This window comes from Nannobrachium achirus, assembly GCF_963921795.1.
Source record: "Nannobrachium achirus genome assembly, chromosome: 16".
NCBI classification, from domain to species: domain Eukaryota; kingdom Metazoa; phylum Chordata; class Actinopteri; order Myctophiformes; family Myctophidae; genus Nannobrachium; species Nannobrachium achirus.
The window spans coordinates 10,698,329-10,724,976 of NC_137823.1; the positions used below are offsets into that span (position 1 = coordinate 10,698,329).

At 42.9% G+C, this 26,648-nt stretch overlaps 2 protein-coding genes across 2 annotated transcripts in view; both read right to left on the reverse strand.

Moving 5' to 3' along the window:
• Positions 1-3,334: 3,334 nt before the first annotated feature.
• Positions 3,335-26,648, reverse strand: part of nbas (NBAS subunit of NRZ tethering complex) — a 256,843-nt gene continuing 233,529 nt past the window's right edge. The window contains exons 51-55 of the mRNA XM_080743924.1: positions 19,533-19,672; positions 13,928-14,069; positions 12,255-12,386; positions 5,623-5,739; positions 3,335-4,894 (exon numbers count right to left, since the gene is read on the reverse strand). Coding sequence (XP_080600050.1) covers positions 4,730-4,894; positions 5,623-5,739; positions 12,255-12,386; positions 13,928-14,069; positions 19,533-19,672 — 696 coding nt within the window. The 3' untranslated portion in view covers positions 3,335-4,729. The remainder of the gene's footprint in view (positions 4,895-5,622; positions 5,740-12,254; positions 12,387-13,927; positions 14,070-19,532; positions 19,673-26,648) is intronic.
• On the reverse strand, positions 23,701-24,846 carry LOC308300284 (pyrin-like; the record flags this gene model as incomplete). The annotated part of the gene is made up of 1 exon (XM_080744103.1): positions 23,701-24,846. The coding sequence occupies one exon, from the start codon at positions 24,844-24,846 to the stop codon at positions 23,701-23,703; it is 1,146 nt and encodes a 381-aa protein (XP_080600229.1).

Genomic DNA, 26,648 nt, shown 5'->3' on the forward strand with positions numbered 1-26,648 from the left:
GCTACGTTCAGTAATTGCTTGTCATTAAACATCTTTGTTTCTCCTCAGGAGATCAGCAATGAAGTGCTGACAACAGCAGGTCCACACGCGCGCACGCACGCACAGCCTGAGCCACCTAAAGCGGTTTTGCTCTGTTCATCCAAAGCTGCGCTGCTTTCTGTGAAGCCTGAAGTGTTCTCTAAACATTAAACACCTCCCCCTTCACCCCCCCACCTGGAGAGAGAGAGAGAGAGAGAGAGAGAGAGAGAGAGAGAGAGAGAGAGAGAGAGAGAGAGAGAGAGAGAGAGAGAGAGAAAGAAAGAAAGAAAGAAAGAAAGAAAGAAAGAGCATACAGTTCGATTGAAGGGAAAGCTTCTCTGTAGTGATCATAACGTTTTGGCAAATCAGCTGACCTGTCTCTCTGTTTGTGTCAATCCATTCCCAGAGGAAGACTGCCTCTAGCATGGCTCTAGCTTTGCCCTAGCTTGCATTAAAGCTAGAGGAGACATACAAAAGCTAGACTATCCCACAATGCTCTGCTCAAAAGATGCCCACGGGTCCTTAATAATCCCTGTCCGCTCGCGATGATCCACTCGAAAGATATCCATTTTCACGTCCACCTGGTTTCCACCACTCGCCCCCCATAGACTCCCTCTATAAGGCTTTTTAGTGTGGTTGTCCATAGGGCAACACACTATTGTTCTAGTGCGGCCATTGTGCTTTGTTGATCAACTTAGCCAATCAGGAAGCAGCATTCTCAGTGACGTCACGATTATTCACATCACGGACATCTTGGATCACATGGGGTGGCAACCTGCATTACAAACGATTGTAAATAATGGAGCGATGGTCCCAAAATATGGGTTCTGTTCAACCAATTTCTTTTGACCAAATCGACAAATGGGCAGATGACAACATCAACATCCCCAAAAGGATTAAATAGAAGGGTACATCCACAATATTCATGGCAGTTAGGTTACAATGTTACTCTGTACAAAGACTTGCTACAGTATCTGTGCAGAATAGTGCTTGCTCTGCCATCATATTAACTTACTTTTTTTCATATTAATCATGAACAAGCTAACAACAAATAGTTAATATGATGGTGGAGCAGCACTGCACAGATAGCAAGTCTTTGTATACAGTAAGGTTCATACCCGAGGGAAGTAGGGGTGCTGGGGGTGCGGCCGCACCCCCTCCCCCACGTCCCACCGCACTCCCCCCACCGGGGGGTTGGGGGAAAAATATTGCCGATCGGCAAGTAGAGGCTCTGACATCAGTGGCGTGAAGTAGGAGCTATTGGCTACTTCTATTTCCAGTACAATTTCAAAATAAACATGTGTTGAATGATCGATTGTATAGACAAAAAAAAAAGAAAGGCTCTTGTTTTGAAATGTGCTTCTGGGCACTGTTTAGACAGGAAATGGCTTTCAAAGGACTTCCCTTTTAACTTGTCTAAGCGTCTGTCTCTCCGTGCGTAACATATGCGTCATGGACTCGGTGAATTATAACAATATGGGCATAAAGGAATATACAGAACACCAAGACAACACAACCTAGGCTATGAAGGCATTAAACATCGCCCTCTGCTAGCCCTGGCGTCCTCACTGGTGAGTCGTGGCTATAGACTTGTAATGATGAATGCTATGTTATGCTGCTGTGCTGCCTGGCTAGGCTAATGTTTGGGCTAGCTAGTGGCTAATGGCTATGGTGTACCAGAACCAGCTGTTTCCTAACACTGGGTGTTTCCTAACACTGGGGTCTGGACCGATGCGGCGGACACATTGTATGGGTCGCAACGCACTGAACGCAGTGCGAAGCAACCCGTTGTGAGCTTGTAGATCTGCTATTTTCACTACTTGTTTGGTACAGGGTAGTAATGTCTCTTGGTTCACGGGCTAAAACGTTTGGGAACCATCATGCTTGCTGTTGCAGACAGTGGTGTAAAGTAACTAAGTAGATTAACTGAAAAGCTCTGGGAACTGAATGATTTTATGAAACTGGCACTTGTTGTCTGACTGTCTGTTGGTACCAAAAAATCCAGGCTATATCTTGCTGGATGGTGCGTGTGGAGATGTAAGGAAAGCCGTTCCCGATTGTGTTACATTTAGCTAAAAAAGACTGCGGAAACCTGAATAAAACATGATAAAAAACGATAAAAACGCGTGCATGAGGGGCGCATGACAGCCCCCCCTACTGTAAATTAGTTCCCGCGGCCATGGTAAGGTTGCAACCTAACTTACCTTGAATATCATTACCGTGGATGTAATCAATCCAGTTACTGTAGCCCTTCTATTTAATCCTTTTGGGGATGTTGATGTTGTCATCTGCCCATTTGTGGCAAAGTGAGTTGTTTAACGTCATTTAATGCAATCAGATAGGACTTTTCTGTTTGGATGTATGCGCTGTCGAGGCCAGAGAGTAGTTTTTTTGCCACTCAGTAGGCGTTCCCGCCGCTCTCGCAACTTCCGGGTATGATGATGATGTCACGCGCACACCCTCTTTAGCTATCAAACTGTTGTTACACTTGAACTAATCTTTGTCTTCATTTGCGGGCATGGTAATATCCACTGTCTTGGGTGAGTGGAGTATAATTATTTCAATAGGCCTGCTTAAAGTTTCATTCAGTTTACGCAACAAGATAATTACAATGCATATTTGAGCTTGAGCGCATATGAGGAATGGATATACAATTTTTTAATCTATCCAAAAGTTAAGTAAAACTAATTAAAAAGGTTTAATATGTGGTGAAAGAAAGTGCAGTGGTTGGAGTGCACACACGCAGGCACACACACACACACACACACACACACACACACACACACACACACACACACTCAAGGGCTTTTCTTTTTACACTGGGAGTGTAAAAAGAAACCAATTTAATTTCTTTTTATGCTCTCGGGAGTTACAAAATCTATAAGGGTCCATTTGGTTACCAACATCATTTAGCCGGGGACGACCTGGAATCCCCTCCTAAAGGACCACTGGTGGTCCCCGGACCACTGGCTGAGGAACACATATAAATGATGACACAAACGATATAATATGATGAACGATACCATATAATGAAAACACACCTTCACTTGTACCAGATGTGATCGGATTCTTCTTTATTTAGAGTCTGTGAGGGAAAGGGGGCGTGGCCAAGACAAACTGTCACACTATGACATAAGACACGTGTGTGTGTGTGTGTGTGTGTGTGTGTGCGTGCGTGCGTACACATGTGTGCGAGAAGGAACACAGTATGATTTAAAGCATCACTCATCATCATCATTAGTTCCACCTTAGCAATACTTTCAGTGTCCACACACACACACGCGCACGCGCGCACGCACGCACGCACACGCACACACACACACACACACACACACACACACACACACACACACACACACACACACACACACACACACACACACAGCTGCATGTCCAATTAGTCAGCAGGGAGTTAATTAGAGGTTAATAGAACAATGGAGTGGGGGCAGGCTGCTAAACGATGGTGTGTGTGTGCACGTGTGCGTGCCTAATCTCTCACATGCATGGCCATGTGTGAGTGCACGTACACACGCACTGAATCATTAAAAAAACAGATGTTTTATTTGTATTGTTTGTGTGATATTAACACAGAGATATCATCCCACAACTACAGCAGAGGGTTACGTCGAGATCATCATTATCATCGTCATGATGAAAAGAAAATATATTTTGTATAAAATATCATTTTTCATGAAGGTTAAAGTGATACTTCACCCACAAAATGACGTTTTTCTGTCGATTACTCACCCCACGGAGACTTGAATCCTTTTCTATTTCATTTTTTGTCACATTCCTAAGCCAATAATTTGAGGAGACTCTTTGTGTCTCCAAAAGGAACAAAGCAGGCTCTTTGTGTCTCCATAGGGAACAAAGCAGGCTCTTTGTGTCTCCATAGGGAACCGCTGCTGGTCATCAAATTATTGGCTTAGCCCTCTAGGACTCACTGTTGTAATATTACAACGTTTATTGTATCCAAAAAAAAAAACCTAAACATAACCATTGGATTCTATTGTTTAGTATTACAATGCCATTGGCCACAGTATTTGCATATAAATACCCCCCACAGAGGCTGACATTCACACCACCCACCGAGGTTGACATTCCAGAGTAAAATGCATAAGTAAAATGCCTGTATTTTTTCTTTTCTTTTTTGGTGATCATTAGAATGTCTAGAACATGTACATATGATATTATGATGAAAACCTAACCCTAACCCTTATGTCTATAAAACCTAAAAAAAAAAAAAAAAACATAAGTATTTCTATTTTTGGGTCTAGGAGGGTTAATTAAGAATGCGAAAAAAAATATATATATATCATCGACTACCATCTAAACCGCACTCTGTTGAGGTGCCAACTTCCGTCTTGTGCACTCATAGCCAAATATGGCTGATAATTCGAGCGCAAAGGTAGGGTACAGAGAACGCTGCTCCCCGTTGGCTAAAGGCCCAGCCAACAAGATTTGGCCACATACATACCTGGCCCGCCCACAGACAGCAATCATCAGCCTACTTGCACGCTCTGCTGGTGCAAGCAAAAAAATTCAAGTCTCCATTGGGTCAGTAATCGATAGAAAAAAGTCATTATTTTGGTGAATTATCCCTTTAAAGAATTTTGCATATTTCCCATGATAAATATCATGTCCCGCCCCCCCTGCTGCTGTGGTCCAATCAGAAGCCACTTCTTGTATATGGCCCAGGGCTGTGGTCCAATCAGATCCACTTCTTGAGGACGGCCAGCGCGGTGCTGAAGGTGCTCTGCGCGGGGTTGGCTCCGCGGTGCGCCAGCAGCAGAGAACCCGCCTCTGGGGCGTGGCCAGCCGCCGCCAGGCCGGCCGCGGCCTCCTCCACGTCCCAGCCGCGCCCACGCTCCCCCTGCTGGTTGGTGCGAGAGGAGCCGGGTTATTATAGTTCAAGGACAACTTTGTTTTTTACAACATATTTTAGATTGTAATTAGAGTTTAAAAAAAAAAGTTATTAGAGTTAAAATGTTTTCAGTTACTGCTTTCTATCGTTTTAGTAATTTTAGTATTTTGATTTGAGTGGGTGGGGCCATGCGTACAAATGTCTAAATATGTATTTTTCGAAACAATAGGCCCATTCTCAAGATGCACCGCAATCTTTCATGGGAAGATGTGACTTATGGGGGCTAGTAGTCTTACTGTAAATAGTAATAAAGAAAAAAACGAAAACTAGCGTTAACAAAGATATCTCTATTTGTACAAATAATTTATCAATGTGAAAATCAATAAATACATGTTTAAAAAAATAGCGTTAACTGAACTAAATAAAAACTACAATAATACATAAAAAACATAACTAACTGAAACTGTATTGTGCGTTTTTGTCAATTTATTTATAAACTTAATCTGTAACTTTTTTATGCTATCTTTTCTTGAGCTTTTATTACACAACAATCCTGCACCTGACTTGTTTATTTATTTAGTGCAGGATTGAAAAGGGACAAAAGTATATAAAAAAACTAAAAAACTAAAATAAAAAAAATAGCAAACCCGCTCTAAAAATTCAAACAACTGAATTTGATTTTTACTTTTCAAGACCAACTAAAATTAAATTAAAAGTTAAACATCCAGAACTGTTCCAACCTTGGCCAGGAGGTGGCAGCACAGAGCAGGGTACAGCGCCGAGGAGGCCACTCCCACTAGCAGGCCGGCGTCCAATAGCAGCGTGAGGAGCTCCTCGTCACAGGAGGACGCCACTTCCTGTGGGGTGGAAAGTAATATTTCACTTCAAAACATGGAACAATTTTAGGGGGTGACGGTGGCAGTGAAGTTTGCATGTTCTCTCCGTGTCCCCTAGGCCTAGGGTAGCTACCATCACAAAAAAAAAACATGCAGTAATCCTGGTCTCTATACTGCCTCCCCCTGGCCAGCTGGGGCGCCTGATGGAGAGGAAAGGAACGGGTTGCAATAACGTGTTCCTTCCACGCACTACGTCCAACTGTGGAAGGTCCCCCCTGTCAGGTGATAAGAAGCGGCATGCTCACTCCTAATGCACTGACCTAAGCATGAGATCCTCCCCAGGTTGGCAGAGGGAGAGCAGAGCCCAGGATTACAGCTTAGGCAATTGGCACTGGGTGAAAAATGGGTCACCCCGGACCATATTTAAGTTTCTCGATTCACCCCATTCGAATGATATCAACGCACTGAATCGTAAATCTTCATTTCCCCCGACTTTTGTCTACCCACTGAATGAAGACAAAAACCTACTGCCATCAACACTTTTAACGCTTTCAGTGCCAGCTTTCACCACTAGAGGGCGCCCAGTGGCCATAGAATACACCATAGAGATACGCTGGTATATGCACAAGCCGTGCGCAGCCATGATGCGCCTGAACACTTTCCTTTGTGCATGTACAGGAACAGGATGAAGTTAGCTTGAAGTTAGCTATTGGCTACCAAGCATTTTAGAAGCCCTATTTTCGGCAATTTAGCCATGATTAAACCTTGCACACCTCATGGATATGCATGGAACAGAGAAAATGAGCTCTAAAGATCCTGGATTGCATTGGAGTGGATGGTAAATATCGGCGGCGCAACGCTCTCGCGGGCCGTGTAAATAGATGACGGCCGGCGGCGCGGCTCAAAAAAAAAAAAAAAAAAAAAGCCGAACTAGTTCGAGATAGGCACCCATGACGTTAATAAGGTCCAAATTATCCCGAACTAGTTCGGGATAAGCACTGTATGAGTTGGGACGCCAAACACGTCCACGCACGTGATAACGACTAGGCCTTCTCTACGTTTGTGGAAGTAGATTCCGAGTTAAAGCCGTTTCTTTGCATCAGCAATGAATAGGAGCCTATGGAGATGTAGGCGCTCCGTGATGCTGGCAGCCGAGTTGCATGACAGGATATGTAGTGTTTTCGCTCACCAGCCGCTACCGCGGCACCCGTTTACCTGGTAACCATGGTAACCAGTTAACTCGTCTCTGGACGAGATAACGGGGCCGTGGCACACCACCACAATTGCCGATCATGCTCACACCGGCTCGCAACGCGAGGCGTTGAGAGCATGTAGATCTGCTATTTTTACAATAGAAAGTATTTTTTTTTCAACTTCAACTTTCTCTGGTGGGAGTCGACTTGTGTAATGAAGTCGACAGAGTTGACTTGACGACTTTTTTGTTAATGCCCTAAAAGGAAATGTTAAAGTGTATCCATCCTGGCTGCAGAACCACAAATAAGCCTATATCTCCGCTAGAGCTTTAATGGGGCCTAAATAACCTATGTCAAAGTGTAATCTTACACATACAGTACTGTAGTTATGTCACCCAGCTTACATAAATCACTGGCAAAAAGAAATGTAGTACAGTGACATGGAAATGAGGTGAACGGATGCTCATCTTAACACCTCTGGAAAAGATAACTCACTTACTGAGAATAGAATTCATTTTCTCTATGAAAGATTACTCACTGAGAATAAAGGACATTTTCTCTATGAAAGATAACCTACTTACTAAGAAGCCATATTCTCTATACAAGATAACCTACTTACAGAGAAATAAAATACATATGCCCTGTAAAAGATAACCTACTTATCAAGAGGCCAAGAAGACATTTTCAATGAAAGGTCTTTTCACAATGGTATGGTGGATTCACATCATCTCACAAGATTCAATGATCATTGTGTGGTATCTCTGCTCTCCACTCTAGTTACATGGCTGCTGTGTCGCAAGACAAATTTCAGTGTGAACTGACAATAAAGTACTATATCATATCAGTTGTAAAAGATCATTCTACTGTTAGTCGGGGGCCTTAGAGTTTTTTCGTGCTAATCAGTCTAAAAGCGCCACATTTTGCAAAGATGTATCCCAGGGCATGCTTTAATGATTTAGCTAGGGCGCCCGAGTCGGCGACCTTCGGGGTCGCCACAGCGGCCAAATCAAGTTGGGCTTCCATCGACGTTATATACAGGAGGAAAATACCCAGAAAAAAAATCTGCTTTGATGATTCTGAATCCATTGCAAGCATTTGTTTTGCACAAAAAACATTCCTTGGGCTAAAAAATGGCCCCACAAAACGATGGTTTAGTGATGAGTCATCACTTTTCACAGTTTTGTGAAAGGTGGGCGTGTCTTATCCCTCAACCTATAGACATGTCTACTGCATTTTATTTGTTGAAATGTTTCCTGAAACATGGACCGCCTAACCAGAACTCCTCTCTCAAATACCTGGAACGCGCCCGAGTCGCGCTAGATTTGAACCACTCTAACCATTAGTTTATGCTTTAACTATTGAAAAATAGCAGATATACAAGCTCACAGCGCGGCACCGAGTGCCGTGCTGCGAGCTTGTAGATCTGCTATTTTTGAAAAATCGTGAAAATGTGTGCAAGTCTTTGAATATCTTTGACCCCATCTTTGACCCGACTTCTAAATCCTTCCTCTAAATCAGTGGTTCTCAAACTTTTTCATGTCAAGGACCCCCAAAATTACAGGTATTTGGCCACGGACCCCCATCTCAAAATATGTTGTTCCAGGGACCCCCCAGAAGCAAATATTTGAGTTGCAAATGTTCGCTTTTAAATAGATACATTCAAAGACTTGCAAAGAAAAATCAAGATTTTTCAAAAATAGCAGATCTACAAGCTCGCCGCGCTGTGAGCTTGTATATCTGCTATTTTTCAGTAGTTAAAGCAGTCAATAATCGTAGGCCTAAATGGGTTAAGCTGAAGCCAGCGCTAGGCTAGCTGCTCCGCATGACGTCCATTGATGCAAGCAGACAGAGAGAGAGGCTTAAAGACACACTTTTCCAACGTTCCAATACAGTGCCTTAAATGCACTCACCAATGTATTACATTATTTAAATGGACCTTATTTTCCACTTACCAACGTTGTATACAATACATTATTTAAATGGAGTTGATATCCACTTTCCAATGTTGTATACAATAGATTATTTAAATGGACTTGATATCCACTTTCCAATGTGTACAATACATTATTGAAATGGATCTGATATCCAGTATTAGCCTGGGTGCCAGCCTGTTTGCTCCGTTCTGCGATTTGTTTTGTCTCTAAGCATTACAGTCTGGAAATGAGTCTGTTGACGCATTTCTGAATAGTTCTCAAATTCTGCCCGGAACCCGACCATATCCGAACCCGACCCGACTTTTAGGGTAGGGTAGGGCCTAAAATGTATGCTAATTAGTCGGGCCGGGTAGGGCCTCGGGCTCAATGAAAAAAATATATATATATATATTTTTGTATTACTTTTTATTATTTTATTACTATAACTCTGTGATAGAGTTCTCAAATGCTTTCCAAACCCGACGTTTTCGGACCGGGTAGGGCCTAAAATGTATGCCAGGCCGGGTAGGGCCTCGGGCCGGCCCAGTTAGGACCCAGTTAGGACCAGCCTTCATTTTCAGGCCCGTTGAGAACCCGTTTCTGAACGTCTGTTGTGACGTAGGCGACGTCGTTGCTGATTGGACGTTGTTCAAACAAATCAGAGTCGGGTTAGGGTAGCTACGTCATCAGCCAGCCAATACACACTGGGGTATTTGTCCCGCCCCGCACCACAGACCAATCGGAAGCCGCAGCTGTGTTCCAGCAGCCCGCCTCCCCCTTGGAGGCTTTCCAGACTGTGTCTGTGATGCGGAGAGACAAAACAAAATGGCGGAACGGAGCGAACAGGCTGGCACCCAGGCTAATCCAGTACACCAATATGTCCCAAACTCCCAATACATCATTTAGATTGGCTCGGCGAGATTCCTGTGGTGGCAAAAAAAAAAAGAAGAAGAAAAAAAGGCATCTCACTCACAACCACAGGCACAATTAAGGCCTCACAACCACAGGGCTGCCAAATATGCCAAGAATACTGGGATAGAAGTAATGTAATGTAACCTTGTGTGTGACCAAGTGTACAGTGCTTTAGGACAAGATATATTCAAAGATTTGCACACATTTTCACGTTTAAACTTTTCAAAAATAGCAGATCTACAAGCTCGCAGCGTGCCATATCTGCCATTTTTCAATAGCCAAAAGTATACAATAGTTTTGTTAAAAAGTTCAAGGCCTTAATGGGTTGATGTTTTATCACGACTTGTGCCTTTTCATCAGCCCCTGGTGACAGGGGTTCTTGGCCAACAGATAGACGCTACGTTCCATTTCTCTGCAGCCAACAAGAGATGTTGGCATGAAAATAGCAGACCTCCAAGCTCACAACAACGAGCTCACTGCGACGCGTTGTGAGCCTGGAGGTCGGCTATTTTCCGTGCTTGATACCACACTGAACTAAGCATAATCAAGGCAATACTGGAGATGTGGCGTAACGGCATGGATTTCTACACAGAGAGGGCAATTCTTTCAACATAAGATGCTGCGTTCAAGTTGAGGAGAGTTTGGACGAGCCAATTCTCTAGAATGAAGCCTTCAGCTATGGCATGGAAAGAGGGCATAATTTGCATGTCTTTCACCATAGTAAAAACCGCATTCATGGTCTGGAGAGGGCACTTTTTACAGACGGATAACAGGGCAGGGGATCAAGCCCGGCCCCTTTGATGTCTATGTGTGCACGTGCCTGGGCATGAACGTGTTACATTTTGTGCGACAACACATGGTTGTCGTCAAAGCAACCTCTAGTGTATCTGTGAGCTCCTCTCCTCCTCTCTGTGCACTTCTCTCCATCTCTCATTATCTCCTGTTTTCCTCTCACAACAACAGCGTTTGGCACGCGTCTGCTAATTACAGTGGAGAAAAACAAACTAAATATGTTTCGCTGCAGCCGAAACAATTACCTTTTCTCATTTTCTTTTTTTTTCTTTCTTTTTGTTAGTTTGTTTGTCTATGTTTCTCATAATGTCGTTTTAATTAAAAATCTAATCTTCACAGCCAAACCCGGACGTTGAAGTTGTGTTATTGTTTTTTTCTTTTCTTTTTCTTTTTCACGGTTTTGGGATTTGTTTTGTTTTTCGTTCAGAGCTTCTGCGGAATGAAAACCCAAATATTAAGAACAATCAGACATGTCTGTGTTGCTGCTGTTGCTCTGGAATCTGAGGGAGTCACACACAATTGTATTGTATGTATAATGTATATACTGTAGGTATTATGTAGGTATTGCATAGGTACAATATCGTATACCTGGGACATGGCATGGACCTGGTCCTGGGTCAGTTATAAAGGTATTGTACAGGTATGTAGTAGGGCATTAAACTTGTGATTTTTGCAAGTCGACTTGACTCAGTAAAAAGTTGAGTTGAAGTCGACTATCATTTGATGACGTCATCACATCACACACGACACGCCAATTATTTTGGGGGGTCCACAGATGATTAACTCAATGTGAAATAGTTTTCTCACTCAACTGTAAACAAACCAACATAAAGTTTACGTGTATAGAGGGTACCTTCACATCTCTAAAGTGACAATTTAAGGACATTTTAATACCTCTAAAATGGCAAATTAAACATTGTCCAAATTGTCAAATATATAGAGGCAGAAATTGTGAAAGTAGCCAATCTACATGCTCACAACGATGTAGATCTGCTATTTTCACAATAGATTTTTTTTTTTTTTTTTTCAACTTCGACTTTCGACTTCCTATTTTGTAATAATGTCGACTGAGTCGACTTGTCGACTTTTTCGTTGATGCCCTAATAGGTATGTAATATGTACTGTTGTATACCTGGGACACGGCATTAACCTGGTCCTGGGTCAGTTATAAAGGTATTGTATAGGTATGTAATATGTACTGTATACCTGGGACATGGCGTTGACCTGATCCTGCATCAGATTTATAGGTATTATATCGTCGTTGTCGGGTGGAAACCTCGTATCTCCAAGTTTCAAATTTGTACGTTCTTTCGCAAAGTACCTGTAATGCCCTGCTTCAACATACAAGGCCGTCGCACGAAACTAGTGAAAACAGCCGATCTACAAGGACACAACGCCTCGCGGTGCGAGGCGTTGTGTCCTTGTAGATCGGCTGTTTTCACTAGTTTAAATCATTTTTAAAATGATAAATGCAAAACGAACAGTTTTGGACATACAAGGTTTCCACCCACAATGACGATATAGGTGTTGTATAGGTATTGTATAGGTAGAGTATTGTATACCTGGGACACAGCATTAACCTGGTCCTGGGTCAGTTATAAAGGTATTGTATAGGTATGTAATATGTACTGTATACCTGGGACATGGCGTTGACCTGATCCTGGGTCCAATTTATAGGTATTATATAGGTGTTGTATAGGTATTGTATAGGTAGAGTAGTGTATACCTGGGACATGGCGTTGACCTGGTCCTGGGTCAGTTGCAGCAGATGCTGGTCTTGGCTCTCTGCCATCAGTTTGAGGGAGGCCAGATGAAGACCTGGACGATCCTGGAGCAACGAGGCAATGTAGAGCACGCACTGGGGAGGAGGAGAGGAGAGGAGAGCAATGATGCACCGTACAACACAGAGGAGAGGAGAGGGGAGGGGAGAGAGAGAGAGAGAGAGAGAGAGAGAGAGAGAGAGAGAGAGAGAGAGAGAGAGAGAGAGAGAGAGAGAGAGAGAGAGAGAGAAAAGCACATAACAGACAGTAAAGGTTAATGGATATTCAGAGACAGTGTACAGCCACATAATGCTTTGAATAAGAAACACGCTCCTGTCACAAGAAAAGGGACAACCAGTAGGACACATATACTGTATACCATATGTTACCGAACCATCTCCTTTGTTTATGTACTGTAATTTCATTGATTTATATTGGTGTGTTGTTTGTTGTTTGTCATAATTGTATTTGTGCTTTGGCAACATTTGTAAAATGTCATGCCAATAAAGCCTATTGAATTGAATTGAGAGAGAGAGAGAGAGAGAGAGAGAGAGAGAGAGAGAGAGAGAGAGAGCGAGAGAGAGAGAGAGAGAGAGAGAGAGGTAGAGTAAAGCACATAACAGACAGTAAAGGTTAATGGATGTTCAGAGAATGTACAACCACATAATGCTTTGAATAAGAAACACACCTTAGGCAGGTGTGTGTGTGAACACACACACACACACACACACACACACACACACACACACACACACACACACACACACAAAGTTTAATGCATGGATATCACAATGCAATCTGCCTCTCCCCATGCTCTGGTGGTTTCATTCCAGCACATTCAAATTAAAGCTGTTCAGAGGCACGAGGTAAAACACTCCCCTTGTCCCCCCTCCTCCCGCTCCCCCAGTAACAGTCTAGGCTGTTCACGCTGAATAGCATTAGCGCTGAACTAATATCAGTCAGCTTGTGGTGCTGCTATAGACGGTGTTCACATCAATTATGACAGCTTTATCGTTGTGGTGTGGACGCTGCCGTCCACTTCAATTGAAAAACGATATTTTTTTATCGTTATCGCGCCCTAATGGCAAGAAAAGCCGAATCAACCTTCACAAGTCAGAGAAGGTCATGAATCCAAACAGAAAAGTCCTATTTTGATTGCATTAAACAACTTTAAACTCACTTTGCCACTCGATTCCATAGACTGTAAAAACAAAGGGCAAAAATTACGCTTTTTTTGTCCCTTGTATGGGTGTCGCCATCATTGTTTGAATGGTACCCCAGGAGTCATAAGGAATGCTATTGGCTGCCAACGGTCACATGCAACCGCAGGGATACATGGGAGAATGTGGTCGGAGCCTCCCGAAATAAAGCACACGAAGAAGAACACAGCCGTCTGGTACCCGCAACTTTATCATCAATTTTAACATAAATGGGACCATATTTGCACAAAATGCATATCATGGTAATTGAAAGGCAGGTTTTCACTAGCGACAGGAACCATAATACTTGTTAATACCTCTAAAATGACAAATTAAACATTGGCCAAATTGTCAAATATTAAAGTCTGAAAGTGCAGTGTGAACAGTACCTTGGCAGGGAGCTTTTGTTTGGTGGTGTAGAGGCGTAGAGTGAACAGTACCTTTGCAGGGAGCTTGTGTTTGGTGTCGTACAGGGAGCGCACCATGGCGACGACCTGCTGACCCACGTCGACCTCTGACCCCTGGCAGTGCGTGAGCAGGGCGGAGGTCAGCATCACCCAGGGGTTCCGCTCTGACTGACACCTGTCAATCAGGAAGACAGACAGGGAAGGGGAGGCGATGAGTTTATGATGTCGTTAACTCAGTGTTTTTCATTTGGGCCTTTTGACTCAGAGGCTTTCAGGAAGAAACCAAAAATACAGAGGGAAGGCAAATTTGCACATTATAACCCCACCTAGGGGTCTATTAGAGCAGTGTTTCTCAAATGGGGGTACGTGTACACCTAGCGGTATGTGGGCAGTGGAGGTCCGTGAGGGCTAGCGAGCCCTTCTCTGCTAGCCCCCAGCACTTGCCTGATGAAGAAATTTATATTTAATAATATATATTTATTTTTCATTCATTTATTTTTCTGCTTTCATTCTCTCTCTCACTCAGTCAGGCTGGACACACTGCTTCCACTAGGGGCGCACGTCTAAAAAAGCAATTCGTTTTTTTAACCAATCAGGTGTTTTCTTGTGTTGTCTCCAGATAAGATAGGAACCCTCTGAACCTCCTTTAGAGTGCCTGCTGCCTTTGATTGGCTTTGAAGTGAATGGTTGTTGGGCACTGTATTGTTATTGGCTGGTTCTTTAACCAATCACAGCCCTCCTGGGCGCATTTTTTCAGATAGGGTCACCTTCTAGAGTGTCTAGAAACATTGTCCAATCAGAGAAGAGAACTGCTGATATTCACATCCCAGTCCTGGGAGGAAAAGTGAATTGCTTCCTGCTTCATATGTTGTTTTCGTTTGAGTAGAGGGGAGCTGAGAGCTACATTTATACTTTATACTTTTTACTCACAACAATTCACAAATAAAGAAACGAAAAATGGCGGAAGGAGGAGAAGAAACAGATATGGATTTACTGGACAATTTGTCAAACTTTTTTCGAGGACGTTTGGACACTTGAGCGAGTCGAGCGACCGTGGTTGTTAATCAGGAAACCTACCGGAGTGTCTGGCTAACACACCACCGGAGATTCGGGTAAGAGAAACAACACTCACGCTGTGTGTGCGCATTATGGAATATAACGTTTCAACACAAGATTTTGGGGCAAGACTTGTGCTGTCATTAATCTAGGCTAGTTGTCTTGATATTTTTTAATGCTGTTTTGGAAAAAACATCAAAGTGTTTGTAGTGTGAAGTGGAGCTTCTCACTCACTGCGTTCTGCGCTCAGCAGTGGGTGGGTGTGTGTGCGTGCGTGCGTGCAGACCGCAAGTGTATAACTCTGTCTCTAGTCCCAGAAGCTTGGCTGGTATCTGATGAAGCCTGTTGAATCATGTGTGTATATCAACATATATTTTGCTTGCTTTCGTGTTGCTATGAATGGCTGTTTGTGACTGAGTTTATTGTATTGGGCTCTGCTACTGGTGCAGGCAGCAGCACTCTGTAAGGCGCAATAAGTGTCAGATCGTGGCTACGCGAGGGCGTGTGCACGTGCGCGGGCGTGTGCACGTGCGCGGGCGTGTGCACGTGCGCGGGCGTGTGCACGCGCGTGCATATGCGCAGCAGCCATGGCGAAGGCCCAGGTATTGAACCCACGGTCCGCCACTGTATGTGGGGGTACTGCAGGGGGTACTGAGAAAAACTAGAACATGGGAATCTGTATTTTACTGTTATGGTTAATGATAAAACATTGACAGAGATGGCGCGAAACTGCTCATCTGCACATTTCTAAACCAAATTACATCAATTACTTGACTATTAGTAACTGTTATTGAATAGAAAGCAATGTTTATTTGCCATTATGCTATTTTATCTTGAATGTAATGGTAATAGAACTGTTTTGCTGTAGTCAGGGGAAGGGGATACTTGGCTTCGGAAATCAGTGTAAGGGGGTACTGCAGCTAAAAAGATTGAGAACCACTGTATTAGAGTAATGTTAACTCCACAGACGCCTGCAAAACAGAAAAAGTACAAAACTATGGCACCACCTCTTTGACAGCTCAGGGACTACAGATGAAAATTTGCTTTTGGTTTGTTAAGGTGGATGAGAAAAGTGTTGTGTCCCTGGTAATACAAAATAAAATAAAAAAAGGCAAGCACCTGTCGAGGCTCTTTTCTGCATGCAGTTAACAGCATGCATCTGTAAAAAGTGTCCTCTCTCCAGACCATGAATGCAGTTTTTACTATGGTGAAAGAAAAGCAAATGCCCTCCTTTCCATGCCATAACTGAAGGCAGCGTTCAAGAGAATTAATTGCCTTGTCCAAACTCTCCTGAACCTGAACGCAGCGTCTTATGTTGAAATCAAGAAATGTGTAGAAAATAGCCGACCTCCAAGCTCACAACGCGTTGTGATCTTGGAGGTCTGCTATCTTCCCTTTTAGAAATGTCAGCCCCTGCCTCTCTTTTTTGATTGATTGATTGACTGATTATTGTTAGACAAAAATGGAGAACAGTACAAGTATAGTCAATACAATAGAAGTATTGTAGTACAGTACAAGTACAGTTAAACACCCTGCCTAAAAGGAACAACCCAAATAAGTCGTTGGTATGTAATCCATGGACAAACATTCTAACATTCTCTGCACGTCCCCGCACCGTACAGAACAACTCCTCATCTGGTTGGCTGGACCAGGCGTATTAAGATGGAGGGGATGTTGAATTCAAGACGTTGGACCCATTGTAGGTCGACTATGATTAGATGCCTGTTTTAGATGATTCTATTGTATTATTATAATGTTTTATTGATGTCTCTATGAGAGCTGCTGTAACACCTTAATCCCCCTCAGGGATGGATAAAGCACCTCCGTATCTGTCTTCTCCCGTGTCGGCTTTCCACACTCTCCTCATTCCACGCAAGGCATTCCATGCAAGTGCCTGTGCGTGAGCGCGGGGGCGTGCGTGCGTGTGTGTGTGTGTGTGCGTGCGTGCGTGCGTGCGTGCGTGCGTGCGTGCGTGCGTGCGTGCGTGCGTGCGTGTGTGCGCGCGCGTGGGCGTGCGTGGGCGTGCGTGCCTAAGTCTCCTGAGGTGAGCTTAGAGAGCTCATTAATGTGTGAACACAGTATGGGACGTGTGTATGTTCATGGGAGTACATGTGTGTTTTATCATTCATGAGCGTGTGTGTGCGTGCGCTTGTGTGTGTGTGTGTGTGTGTGTGTGTGTGTGTGTGTGTGTGTGTGTGTGTGTGTGTGTGTGTGTGTGTGTGTGTGTGTGTGGAATCAGTTAGACAATACAAGCTACATATTCAGCGGTATTATTCATTTTCTTTCCCCAAACATTGTGTGTTTCCCATAAGAGACGATCATCATCATAATGACGCTCCTTCATCTACGGATGGAGTACAGTTAAACCCTCACTGCTCATTTATTTGGTGTGTGTGTGTGCGTGTGTGCGTGTGTGCGTGCGTGCGTGCGTGTGAGTAAAAGCAGTGAAGATTACAGGGCATAGAATCTCACCACTTATGACCTGATGAGATCAGAAGTCAACACACTGAGCAGGGAAGGGAGGCTGTTTAACAACAGGATTAAACATTTTATACTCTGGAAACGACAATGTGAGTCTTCCCTTTGGCATTTAACAGCCTCCATAGAACAACAAGCCTGGCGTGTCCGGGAACGCTGCCACGGAATGACCTCCATAATGAGAGAGGGAGCGTTTGTTTTTCACTGGCAGGAGAAACAAACAGCTCATGATGTTATGGATGACAGGGGGGAAAACACACGTCTGACATGGGAGTGTGCCGTTTCTTTTTTGATTCCCTCTGGCTACATTCATTTTATTTTGTATTCCTTCCTTGGTGCAGGCAGCCCCAGTGTAGCGGTTAGTGCACACGCCTTTCTTGCAGATGGTCGTGGGCTCAAACTAGATCCCGACCGATGCCATATTTTTGGACCGATGCCGATGTTTGCCGATGGAGAGTGCTAGACCACCGATTGCCGATGTTTAACCGATGTTTTGTAATAATATAAAATAATAATCAATAGCCTAAATTTCAAAAACGTATTACTTTCAAAATCTTTTTTTTTTCTTCTTTTTTTTTACCAATGGTCTGGGGACCACGAGTGGTCCTTGAGGGGTTTCCAGGTGGTCCCCAGCAAAATGGACCCTTTATAAGATCGTTAACTCATGAGTGTAAAATGAAACCCAATGGATCCTTACGGGCAACGACAATATCGTCACTGTCGGGCAGAAACCTTGTATCTCCAAGTTTCAAGTTTCAACATTTTTTCACCAAGCAAAGCCCTGCTTCATCATACAAGGCTGTCGCACAAAAGTAGTGAAAACAGCCGATTTACAAGCACACAACGCCTCGCGGTGCGAGGTGCTGTGTGCTTGTAGATCTGCTATTTTCACTAGTTTAGTTCATTTTTAAAATGATGAATACAAAACGAACGGTTTTGGACATACAAGGTTTTCACCCGACAAACAAGGTTTCCACCCGGCAACGACGATATATTCTAAGTTTTGGGTCTGAGTGGCTAAATGTCATCAACTGGTGGTCTAATATTACTTATTACTAACGAGCGATACATCGGAGAGATAATGACCGATACCGACATCGGGGTCCAAAAACGACCGATATATCAGTCGGGCTCTAGTTCAAACCCTGCCTGGGGTGGACGTCATCAAGGGCATGCGGTCTCAACGGGTTCCCAGCGCCAAATCAAATGGCTTCAGATCTCTGAGCCAAGTCTCCTGAGGAGGCGCGTCTAAAGCCTGTCCTGGGCGGGAGTTTCCAGACGTAAAAACGGATTCATTCCTTCGCCGTGGACTGAAGACTCACCTTTTCAGACTCTACCTAAACCCTTAGCACTACTGTAACACTCAATGACCATACATGAAGCTAGTTAGCATTTGTTTTTAGGTTTTCAGGAACCTTTTTTTTTCTTGACTGATTATATTGTTTTTGTAGATAGATATTCATTTGCATTTGTTATATTGCTGTTGATGTACTGACATACTATCTTGTTTATTATAGTGATGTATTACCTGCTTATTGTAAGTCGCTTTGGATTAAAAGCGTCTGCTAAATGCCTAAACTGTAAACTGTAAACTTTTAGTACAGTCCAAGAACAAATAAGGAGAAAAGGAGTGTGTGTTGTACATGTGTCTTGTGTTAACACGTGATTTATACGTGGTTGCCTGCTGATTGTCAGGCAGATGCAATGGCGATGAACGTTCGTTTTCTTATAGTAGAACACATCTACAGGGTTTATGCTTTGTGTGTGTGTGCGTGTGTCTGCGTGTCTGTGACGTGTGCGCTCTTAAAGGAGTAGTTCACCCCCAAAATGACTTTTTTTCTATTAATTACCCTCGCCATGGAGACTCAGTTTAACAAGAATTATTTGTAGTTGTTGCATTCCTAAGACAAAGAATTGATTATAGTAAATTTACCCCCAATTTACACATTTTTTGGGGGGGTGAACTAACTTCCTCCTTGGCTTGGTTAGCGCTTCGCCTCACAGCTAGAAGGTCCTGGGTTCGATTCCCGCTGCGGGACGCTGTGGGTGCGTGCGTGAGTGCGTGCGTGCGTGTGTGTGTGTGTGTGTGTGCTTGCGTTCTTACACTTCCTCCTTGGCCATGGGCGGCCAGGCCTGGAGGAGGAGCATCAGAGACTGAAACTCCTCCCACTTGCGGGCGCGGCCCAGCAAGTCCAGGAAGAGGGCGTGTCTCTGGTCCTCGTTCTCCACGTCCTCCATGGACACCTGGAAGGAAGGACAACCAGAGGATGAACTACTGCAGGGGTCTTCAACCTTTTCAGGACACCACCCCCAAGATAATGAAGCAATAAGCCACAATAGTGGGTTGGCTTAACAAAATTATCGAAACGAAGCGGCTAAAACTTTTTTTGAGGCTTCTTTAGGACCTAACGATGGATCTTAGCCTTGGGTACCAAACTTTATTTTGAAGTTTACCCATAGAATTACTTTACATAGAAGAAGCAAGCACGACTCCATTTCTCTTCTCTTCTCTGGGCAATTTACCGGGTGCACGGTCGGGAACGTAACTTTAAACAAGAGAATACCAGCACTCACGGAACAGTCATTTAAGGCACTTTTATTATGATTATGTTGGCGTGGCACGCCGCAGAGTAAACAACGTACGCGTTTCGGCGTATAGCCTTCCTCAGCGTTGTATAACAGTCACCGGAAAGTGTCACTTTTTATAGAGTCCGTGGTAAAGACACTTCCCGTGTCTGTGTAGAAGTTCCTAACCTCAGACCAACATATACCCAAGTGCAGTCATAAAGCAAATAAAACTTCCTTTCATTATACATAGAGTTAGAGTATCAGAGTCAATCCATAGAAAATCAATTACATTAATTATGCATAGAGAGTCATAATAATTCCATAGAATATCATTAATTTAAGAAAATCCCAGGTACATTTAAAGAAACAAGTCATAAAGTTCTCTACAAACTACATTAAGGCCCATCTGGTCGAGTCCTTAAAAAGGAAAGGTAGACCTAGGTTTTCGGGACTTGGTTAGACAAGTATGTTTTCTAAAAAAGAAAAAAATAACAAAAACGTAGTGTGCTGCTGCTGCTGGAGGAAACAAATAAAATAAAAAGAGAATTCATTCTAAAAGGGTTGTAAACCTCAACAAACAATATAAGCCTAAAGAACAAGTAAATAAAGCTTGTCTTATTATAGGGTCTCACATCTCAGAAGAGATTCAGTGTAATTCACGTCCACCCCTCTCTTTAAGGGTTGTTATTCGCTCTACAAGACACTAGGACACAAAGGCTTTTAAAGATATACCACATCAAAGCCTCGTCAGAATATATATTATTAAAATAACACATTCTAGTATATTTAGAAACCACTCATATACGGTCAATCTCAAAAAGCAATCAAAGAATACAGGAAAATACATTTAGAGTCTATAATAGCCTCTTAGTGTCTTATTTCCGCGCTAAGGTTCATTGTCAAGTATTTCTTCAGCATATAGCCAATGGTTGAATAAGAGAATTCATTCTTAGTAATCGTGTCAAAGTCATCACCAGACAGGAACCAGAGGGTTTCGTTGAAGTCAACCCAAGTCACTTGAAACGGCCAAAAAAGGCTTCTTACAAATAGGTTTTTTGTCAAACCGGAGATTCGAGTCAGTCTTCTTCCCAGGGTGTAGACGGTGTTGTAGCGTCCACAGCGTGGCGTCCTTTATCAGGTGAGAAGCGTGATGTGAAGACCTCCGTGGGCTTGGTTCCTTCACGGTGGTCATACAAAGACGGTCATCTCTCTGGATCAGGAGTCGTCGCGTCTGTGATTTTGTAGATCCCCTGGTCCGTCTTGGTGAAACTGCAGTGTGCCGTGCCGCGGGAGGTGCGTCGCTCGGGTCAAGAACATCTTTACATAGAGGAAGCAAGCACGACTCCATTTCTCTTCTCTTCTCTGGGCAATTTACCGGGTGCACGGTCGGGAACGTAACTTTAAACAAGAGAATACCAGCACTCACGGAACAGTCATTTAAGGCACTTTTATTATGATTATGTTGGCGTGGCACGCCGCAGAGTAAACAACGTACGCGTTTCGGCGTATAGCCTTCCTCAGCGTTGTATAACAGTCACCGGAAAGTGTCACTTTTTATAGAGTCCGCGGTAAAGACACTTCCCGTGTCTGTGTAGAAGTTCCTAACCTCAGACCAACATATACCCAAGTGCAGTCATAAAGCAAATAAAACTTCCTTTCATTATACATAGAGTTAGAGTATCAGAGTCAATCCATAGAAAATCAATTACATTAATTATGCATAGAGAGTCATAATAATTCCATAGAATATCATTAATTTAAGAAAATCCCAGGTACATTTAAAGAAACAAGTCATAAAGTTCTCTACAAACTACATTAAGGCCCATCTGGTCGAGTCTGACGAGGCTTTGATGTGGTATATCTTTAAAAGCCTTTGTGTCCTAGTGTCTTGTAGAGCGAATAACAACCCTTAAAGAGAGGGGTGGACGTGAATTACACTGAATCTCTTCTGAGATGTGAGACCCTATAATAGGTTTACAACCCTTTTAGAATGAATTCTCTTTTTATTTTATTTGTTTCCTCCAGCAGCAGCAGCACACTACGTTTTTGTTATTTTTTTCTTTTTTAGAAAACATACTTGTCTAACCAAGTCCCGAAAACCTAGGTCTACCTTTCCTTTTTAAGGACTCGACCAGATGGGCCTTAATGTAGTTTGTAGAGAACTTTATGACTTGTTTCTTTAAATGTACCTGGGATTTTCTTAAATTAATGATATTCTATGGAATTATTATGACTCTCTATGCATAATTAATGTAATTGATTTTCTATGGATTGACTCTGATACTCTAACTCTATGTATAATGAAAGGAAGTTTTATTTGCTTTATGACTGCACTTGGGTATATGTTGGTCTGAGGTTAGGAACTTCTACACAGACACGGGAAGTGTCTTTACCGCGGACTCTATAAAAAGTGACACTTTCCGGTGACTGTTACACAACGCTGAGGAAGGCTATACGCCGAAACGCGTACGTTGTTTACTCTGCGGCGTGCCACGCCAACATAATCATAATAAAAGTGCCTTAAATGACTGTTCCGTGAGTGCTGGTATTCTCTTGTTTAAAGTTACCCATAGAATTATCCATATCAAGTTGGGCTCCAATCGACTTTCTATACAGGAGGAAAATACCCAGAAAAAAATCTTTAAGTAGGATGTGAGGAGTCTAACTAGAGCTTTGTCCTGATTCTGAATCCATTGAAAGCATTTGTTTTGCACAAAAAACTTTCATTGGGCTAGAAATGGCCCCACAAAACAATGGTTTAGTGATGAGTCATCATTTTTGTCTCCCAGTTCCATACACGTCAGTTCCCTGTCCTTGAGCAAGACACTGAACCCCTAACCTTCTGATGAGCAGGTTGGAGCCTTGCATGGTTTCCTCCACAGTCTGTGTTACGATGTAAAAAGCGTGACCTCTACTGGCAACACAAGGTAAGCCATCAAATCTTTGAGAAACTACAATTTTCATTTATTTATCTAATTCATGACAGAGCGTACAGTTAAAACCTTAAAGGAGTAGTTCACGCCAAGAATTCCTTTTTTTATATTGATTACTCACCCCGTTATTTTTTAGTTTTGTTCTTGTCGCATTCCTAAGCCAATAATTTGAGGAGACTCTTTGTAGTCCCATTAGATCGGCAATCTATTGCAATCAGAACGACTTTCACTTCCTCGCTCACATCCATTCTATCTATTTTTCTTCTCCGTATGAAAGACAAGACGTTGAATGGCCGAGGAACTGGTGCCGCAGCGCGCTCAACAAAGTTGTGAGCATGTAGATCTGCTATTTTCACAATAGAACCATAGAACCGTGTTATACAAAATGTAATGCTTCAGGGTGGGGGGCCAGGGTCCCCAGTTCAAATACGAGTTTGTGGGGGTCGAGGCATGAAAATGGTGCCATCCTGGTTGCCAGTTGTGAAAAAAAGAAAGAAAAATGTCTTAATGGTGACTTTTGCAAAAAAATAATAATAATATTTTCCATGTCACCGTTTGGGTCAGTGAACCATATTGGAGTGGATGTCTGATTCTAGATGGTAAATTAATAATACATTTGGCAAAAAAGACATGTACTGTCAGGCTCAAGCACTGTACTTAAACACATTTTTTTTATGTATTTAATTTATTTGTATTTATACGTTTCCTCAATGCATATGTGGAGTCAGCTTCTATTGCATATACAGTACGTATGCACCGTTTATTTCTAAATTAATTTACCGGAGGTGGCACTTCAAAGACTGTCCCCCCACCAAGACCAGCATCCATGTTGACAGGAGAGATGATCAGAGGAGCAGAGTTTCTACGACCAGCATTAAGACCAGGACAAAAGTATGGATAGAGTTTCTCAGTGAAGGAGCAGCCAGTGAAAGAGTAGAGATGAACTCTGGCCTCCACATCATAGAAGGAGACCAGACCCTCCTCATAATCCACAAACACTCCCACTTTCTGGACCTGCTCTCTAACAGGGAGGAAGACAGTAGGGACAGCATAAGCCAAGTACTTATTTCTATTCCTCAACCCTATAGTCCAATAACTATTTTTGGGGGTCGTTTTGATTGATCCCTTCCTGTTGATGGACTCTCTGGCCACTCCTAGATCCCACCTAGTCTTCCCTTTAACCTGAACCTCAAAGTAAAACCTTCCTGAGGAGAAGCTTTGTTTTCCGGAGACACAGACACATGTAGAGAATCTCTCTTTGTTGTTTGGGAGATTCTTCTTTATGTTTCCATGGCTCACTTGTTTTCCATCATCAGACAGGATGAGTTTGGGATGAGCTGTATCAGGGTCCAGAGTCACATCCACTACGTATTTCTGGATGATACCAAGCTCAGCATCACACAGCTTCTTCATCTCTTGACTGAGTGTCTTCTCTAGTGTCTTCTCCAGCTGAGCCACAGCTGTCCACACAGTACCCACGTATGGAGACTGAAGGACATTGACCTTTGTCCAGTCCTTTTTGGGTGAAGGGGTGTTGATGGATGTGAAGTTCTGGAGGAGGTGGAGGTGGTCTTCAGTGTGTGAGATCTGCTTCAGCTCAGAGCTTCTCTTCTGTAACTGAGTGATTTCCTGTTGAAGCTCTTTGACGAAGCCTTCAGCCTGTTGCTCTGTTGTTTTCTGCTTCTCTTCAATCACACCAATGAGCTCAGCCCGGCTCCTCTCAATACAGCTGATCAGAGCAGTGAAGAACTGCACACTGCCTGCTATCACTGTGTCTGCATCTTTCCTGCTGAGCTCTACTGAGTGGTTGACCTCCTGAACCTTCACTTGTCTCTCCTGGATCATCTGCTGAATGTCATCCTCTGTCTTTGTTTCATATCCTTCGCCCCCCTCATGATTCCTGACCTGATGAACCATCTCAGAGATGAAACTATTGACAGATATACGTTTGGTCTCCTCCTTAACTAGTGGTCCTGGGCTGTCTTCAACAAGTGGTGGCTGTCTTTACAATCCAGGAATGTTTATGATGTGATTACAGCAGAATAGTTTATCTTTATACGTGGGCTCTAGTAGTCTATCTCGGTCTTCTCTTTGACTAATGCTCATCACTCTCTGTGTAATCAGCTTTTAAGTCAAACTGACTGAACTCTCGCCTCATTATTATGACGTCAGTCTTGCCCAAATATGGAGTTCCACACGGCTCCAGAATGAGCCTCCTCATAAAGACAGCTGTTCACAAACTGTTCCCATGACAAGAACCCCCGAAACGCCTCTTGGTCACTTATCTTAGTGTAACTTTCAGCTACAAATGAAAATCCTCTTGGTCACTTACTTATCTTAGTGTAACTTTCAGCTACAGATGTGTCAAATCTTCACACGTCCTGCTATTGGCAAGACAGTAGATTTCCAATGGGTATTTCAGAGCATCTTTGAAAACTAAAATTAATTTATCTGATGCATGACAGAGCGTACAGTTAAAACCTTAAAGGAGTAGTTCATGCCAAGAATTACTAGTTTTTTTATATTGATTACACACCCCGTTATTTATTGTGGGCTCGCCTATAAGGCGAGCACACTTTAGATATTGTCATTATTTATCTATCAACCAGAGCATATCAAGTTCTCCTCAATACTTTGTCCGCTTTCAACTCCTACATACTTAGTGAGAAAATGAAAATAAAAACATCAATGTGTTCAGTTTACAGTGGCGAAGTGTGCTATTATTTTCTATAGCAATCGGCCAAATGGTGGCGCTGTAGGAAGCCTTCGAAAGTGCGAACTTTGAACAGGTATAGCTCATGCTGTGTTTGAGGTCCAGCCATGAAACCTGTATACACGTATGCGTCTCCTCATGCCGAACAACTTTTACCCTCTAACTTTTGACCTCTGACCTTTAGGTCTCCCACAATTCGGAATTATATGAAAAACAGTAAAAATCTATCTCCTCCTGGGATTTTCGCGTCAAGTGCACAAAACTTTTTTCACATGAACTTTGGACCAATACGGTCAGATTGATCAACCAGATTTTTTTTAAAGTGAAATATAATTTTTTAATAATTCAATCAATATTGCGGTTTTATGCAAATTATTCTTCGGCCTCTAAATCATACATGCAAAGTTACACGTTCATGGCATTTGGCAAAGATGTGGAGGGTTAGTCAAAGTATCACTGAAACCAATTTTATTCCAATCGGCCAAAGGGGGGCGCTATACGAAGCGTTTGAAAATTCAAACTTCAAACGGGCATAAGTCATGACTCGTTTCGTTTGAAGACATGCAACTTGTTACACGCGTGCTTTGACTCAAGTGGAAGACATCTGTGTCGTTGTTAAGTAAGCTCCGCCCTTCGATTTTCCGCCATTTTGAGCAGTTTGTAAAACGCGTAAATCCGCTTTTATTCTGGAATTTTCGCTCCACGTGCACAAAACTTTTTTTACGTGAACTTTGGACCGATATCTAAAGATCTGTCAGATCGGATTTCTTTAAAATTGAAACATGCTTTTTTAAATAAATTCAATGAATATTGCAGTTTTATGCAAATTATTCTTCTGCCTCTAAATCATACATGCAAAGTAACATGTTCATGGCATTTGGCAAAGATGTAGAGTGTTAGTCCAAATATCACTAAAACCAATCTTACCCCAATTGGCCAAAGGGGGGCGCTATATCATTTTGAGCAGTTTGTGAAACGCTTAAACCCGTTAGAATTTTTTTTTTGC